This window comes from Dendrobium catenatum, unplaced genomic scaffold (assembly GCF_001605985.2).
Source record: "Dendrobium catenatum unplaced genomic scaffold, ASM160598v2 original_scaffold_48743, whole genome shotgun sequence".
NCBI lineage: Eukaryota > Viridiplantae > Streptophyta > Magnoliopsida > Asparagales > Orchidaceae > Dendrobium > Dendrobium catenatum.
In genome coordinates, this window is record NW_021367197.1 from 144,171 (window position 1) to 148,957 (window position 4,787).

At 34.0% G+C, this 4,787-nt stretch overlaps 1 protein-coding gene across 1 annotated transcript; it reads right to left on the reverse strand.

Annotated features, from left to right (window-relative positions):
- Nucleotides 1-2,010: 2,010 nt before the first annotated feature.
- On the reverse strand, nt 2,011-3,705 carry LOC110093143 (zinc finger protein ZAT1-like). The gene is made up of 3 exons (XM_020817940.1): nt 3,639-3,705; nt 2,602-2,843; nt 2,011-2,406 (listed from the first exon to the last, which is right to left on the reverse strand). Exons 1-3 carry the CDS (start codon nt 3,703-3,705, stop codon nt 2,011-2,013), a joined length of 705 nt encoding a protein of 234 aa, XP_020673599.1.
- Nucleotides 3,706-4,787: the final 1,082 nt, after the last annotated feature.

The window sequence follows — 4,787 nt, forward strand, 5'->3', positions numbered from 1 at the left end:
TAGGAAATATGAACCCAACGACACCAAATTCGACTCAATCTAAGCCCAAATGAGTCCAAATCAAGGACCCGAAGCGCTGTTGAAAAGTTCATACCACAATTTGTGTTACCAAACGGTCTCAAAACTTGATGATCTTATAGTCGAAACGAGTGGCTCGACGAGACGAATCCAACGACCCAAGATCGTCGAATTCCAAAGTCATTAAGACCTTCAAATTTCTGATAAACAGTCTACGATCAAAGGATTCAATATTAGCCGTTAATTCGAACCACTCCATATTTTCCCCTGATCTCTCATCTATTTACGGGCCACGTCACTCCAGAAAATCTATAAATAAACCCCTCATTTCTCTTGAGGGGGGAGGAGAGCAAGAAGAGAAGAAGGAAAAAGAGAAGGGAGAGAAGAAAGAATATCTCCTCAACCACCGCTGGACTTCGGCCGGACCACCACTTGAGGCCCTCACTGCCGCCGAACCACCGCCTGACGTCGTTGCTCCGCTGGACCACCACTTGAGGCCCTCGCCACGTAAAAACTCTTGTGTCTCTTTTGAACGCTACGCCCGCTCTCTTATCTGATTGTGTGTTGGATCTTCGTACAACGCAAAGACATTAAACTATATATTTCTCTACCGCCGCGAATATTCCAAGACGCAACACCTCTTAAATTTTTAACTAGTATAAACACCACACATGTAAATATTCAGAAATTAGAATTTGGTGTATTTAAGAAATTAATTAAAATAACGCCATCTTGCAATATTCCAATTAATTCAATATACAAGAAAAAAATAATTAATCACAAATATAAATTATCATAGCCAGCCCAAAGTAATATATATGAAACTGATTTAATGAATAAAGGTGGCTTTTTTTCATAATTAAGGTTAAGGATATCTTAGCATAAATATGATAATAATGAATTTACAGTTATTTATGATTTTTTATTAGTGTATAATTAATTAATTTTTTATCATATTTATTGCAAATTAAATTTAGTGATATAACTAAACTTTGAAGTTAAACCGAAAAATATAATCTCAAAATTTATACGCATGCATAAAAATACCATAAGCTTACATACTTACAAAGTTACAAAAGAATTTATAAAGAGAATTATCATAATCTTTATGATCTTGTATATAAAAAAAATTTATCTTTTGAAGAAGGCCAGTGCCACCTTTAGGATCCTTTAAGGATGAATACAACATAATTTTTTATAAAGGCAGTTATAAAGCGGCTACGAAGAAAGTAAATTTTATAAAATTTTTTGTAGAAAGCATTTCCTGATGCAAAATTTAATTAAACAGCTGTGAAATAGCTTATGGGCAAATTGAAACTACGATTATGATGAAGAACAAAGAACACTAATTATTGTGCAAAACAAAGCCTAAGATGACTTTTCTACTGTTTAATAAAACTGCCTATAGAGAAAGTGGACTTTTAAAGTTGTTATAGAAAGCAAACTTCCTAGTACAAAAGTTTTTTAAAGAACAAAAAAGTAGTTGTACAATAGAAATTAATATGATTATAATCCAAAAAAACAAAGCAGTAAGAAAACTTATCCCCCCAAACATAATCTTATTTGCCTCCCTCATTTAAAACCATATATATAAATAAGCCTTCACATCGATCGTTTCTTTTATATATATATATATATATATATAGTATAAGAATAATAGATGCAACATGAAGTAGAATCTAATATATAGACACAAAAACGTTCGAAACTAAGAAAAAAAATATATGTTTCCGAAACGTCCAAAAATATGAAGCCATGTTAATAAGGAAATACATATCCATCTTTTTCATTACATGATAAAATAAATTTAGAAGTCTAAATGCCGATCTCATGGGCGCAAAATTAAACAACAACAAAATCAGAATTGGCATGTGAGTTAAGGTTGATCAGCTTTAGTCTCCTGGTTAGAAATGGATTCTCGCCCAATTTGCAACCATGTAGAGCCAACCTCTCTCTCATTTATGTCAAGGATATCACTAAGATCATTTAATCTCACCTCCCTACTGTCAACCTCCTCATATTTACATTCGACGCATTCTCGCTTGTGCTTTCTCTTCCTGGCTGTACAAACATTGTAGTGTTGGGCATATCAAGATACAACCTGACTTCGGGAAAATCATTCATTGGTACTGGCATGTTCAAGCCTAGAGTAGAAATTAAAAATCTGAACCTCAGCGTGTGGGGATATCTACAATTAAATCCACTGCTACTATTCCCTGCTTGCAGCTCAGTGGCAACAACGCTCATGAATGCCTGATTGGTGGTGTCAGGGGAACTTGATGCCCTCCAATGAAAGCGTTTATGCCCGCCAAGTGCCTGGCCTGATGGAAATTTCCGTTTACAAATTGAGCATTCATGTACTTTTGGCCTTTTCTTGTGCAATGGCAACTGTGATGAGGTACTTACAAACGGAACAATTGCTAATGCCATTTTTTCAGAGGAAGGCCCGGCTTGATTATTTTGATGGGAAAACTCGGCTTGATTATTTTGATGAATTCTATTGCTGCTTTAATTTTCGATTGTTGCGTACTTCATCTTCTTGGGTGACCTGATTTCAGGCCGAGTGGAAAAACAACCCCTAACTTTCTTATGGCTAGACCGATGGCTGCCTAGTGCTTGATGTGAGGTAAATACTTTTTCGCAATTCTTGCATTTAAAAAGTTGACGCGCATTTGGAAGGGTTTGTTTTGAGACTTGGGGTTCTGGGCCTTCTGGCTGAGGCGAAGTAGGTGGGAGGACAACATAATCAACTTTCCTCCTTTTGGAAGTAGAGCATTCCTCAGTACTTGTGATTCGGAGAACAGAAGTAGAGCATTCCGCTGCATCTGTGTTGCGGAATACAGGGTTAGCACGGGCAGTGTTGAGGTCAAGATTGATTTGAAGTCTAGATGGGTTTGAAGCTTGAATTGATTTGAATTTGAATTAATTGAATTCTAGATTGGTTTAAGATTTGAATTTATCAGAGGTCTAGATTGATTTGAATATAGATTAGTCCTATAAACTAGAGGGTCTCTAAAATTTAGAATCTAGAAGAGTTTTAGGGCCTGGATATATCCTAAAGTCTAGAATCTAAAAGGATCCGCTGAGACGTTACCCTTCCTTAAAATCATGAAAATCACATAATGAACAAAAACTTAGTATGTCACTAGAACCTAACTCTACACCCAATGCACAAAAAGTAAGATAATATGTTATAATCATTCAAATCATGTGTATTATGTTATGCATGCAGCATGAACCAATCCGGTGTATCATATGTATAACATATCTATATATATCAATGTCAGTATGCATCACTCTCATATATCATATAACATATATGTGTCATATAACTTATGTTAATATTATATTTACTTTTTTTACAATGAAAAAAATGTTTAATCCAAACTATACTTATGTTTATAAAATTGTATCTAATTTTGTGCATGAGAGAAGAAAAATATCCCATAATTGAAGGAGCGTCATGGAACCACAGATTAAAGTGCCACAACGCTAGACCCACCTATCAGTGTTGGAGCACTATGTGCAGTGCCGCAAAGGTAAAGAGTGAAATCCAAAATAGAGAGCAAGGCACTTATGTGCTAAAGAAGGAGAACTACATGACCAAATCACCACAATGCCTTGGCACTCGACAGTTACTAACAGTTGAACTGGCGAACCTATGTGATGGTTGATGAACTGAAACATCGATATAGGAGCATCGTAGTGCTACCTAGGTCAGCGCTATAGCACTAGTTCATTTTTTTAAAAAAATTATAAATAGGTGACTCATTCCTCATGTAAAGGGGGCATGTTATGGGAGAGTGTGGAAAATAAGAGTGTGTTTTATTTCTTGTGTGTTGTAAGTGTGTAAAAGAAAAGGGTAATATTTAGAGTGTTGATAGATAGACCATATATGATCAGATCTGGTTTTTAGTAGCCTCCACTAGACAATACTTGTTATATCCCTCAAACTTTTACTCTTATTTATTAATTTCATGTGTAGCAAACTATTTATAATTTTTATTTCAAATATGTTCAGTGATGGAATTGTAGTTTTATAAAGTAATAGTTCATTGACTTTTATGCATGTTCAAAGAATATGTTACATGTGTAGAGAAGCTATGGGTGTCAAAAAATTTGGGTTCAGGTTGACATGTTTAATAAATGGGTTAGGTTCAAATAGTGCATTTCTAACCCTTTATTAAACGGGTCGGGAACCAGATTTTGACCCAAAAAGGCCCATTTAATATATTTTTTCTTAAATATTTTTATTTATTAGTATGATTTTATTTTTAATCAATTAACCTAAAATATATGATTAATGGAGTAATTAAATATATATATTTTTTAAAATAGGTTCAGGTCGGGATTCGGGTTAACCAGATTTGAGTCATGTCAATTTTGGGTCAGACACAAACCCAACCTGTTGACCTGATTTGACACTCCTAAGAGAAGTTATGTTATCTTTCATATTTTTTTATGCTCAATTTAACTCTGTAGTTGGCCAATCACTTTTTAAAATCAAGTATGATTTATGACCTCAACAGAGTTATAGTGGAATTAACAAAGAAAAATTGAATAAGTACTAATAAGACCTAGACATGAGCTAATTTAATTTTTGGGTTCTTAAGGATATGTTTTAAAATGCAATTGTATTTAGAATCTAGATGGACTCAATAGAGACAAAGGATTATCATTGCTCAGATCCATATTAACTTATTAAAATTTGCTTTTGATTTGCATAAAATTAAGAACTTTAATAATTTAATATTTTTATATAACTTCTA

Excerpts from the sequence above, each read along its gene's own strand:
- LOC110093143 (XM_020817940.1), bottom strand. The coding sequence starts at position 3,705 with ATGTTTCAGTTCATCAACCATCACATAGGTTCGCCAGTTCAACTGTTA. Across the intron at positions 2,844-3,638 it reads AGTAACTGTCGAGTGCCAAG|ATGCAGCGGAATGCTCTACT; the intron begins GCATTGTGGTGA and ends TCCGCAACACAG. Across the intron at positions 2,407-2,601 it reads ATCGGTCTAGCCATAAGAAA|TTGCCATTGCACAAGAAAAG; the intron begins GTTAGGGGTTGT and ends ACCTCATCACAG.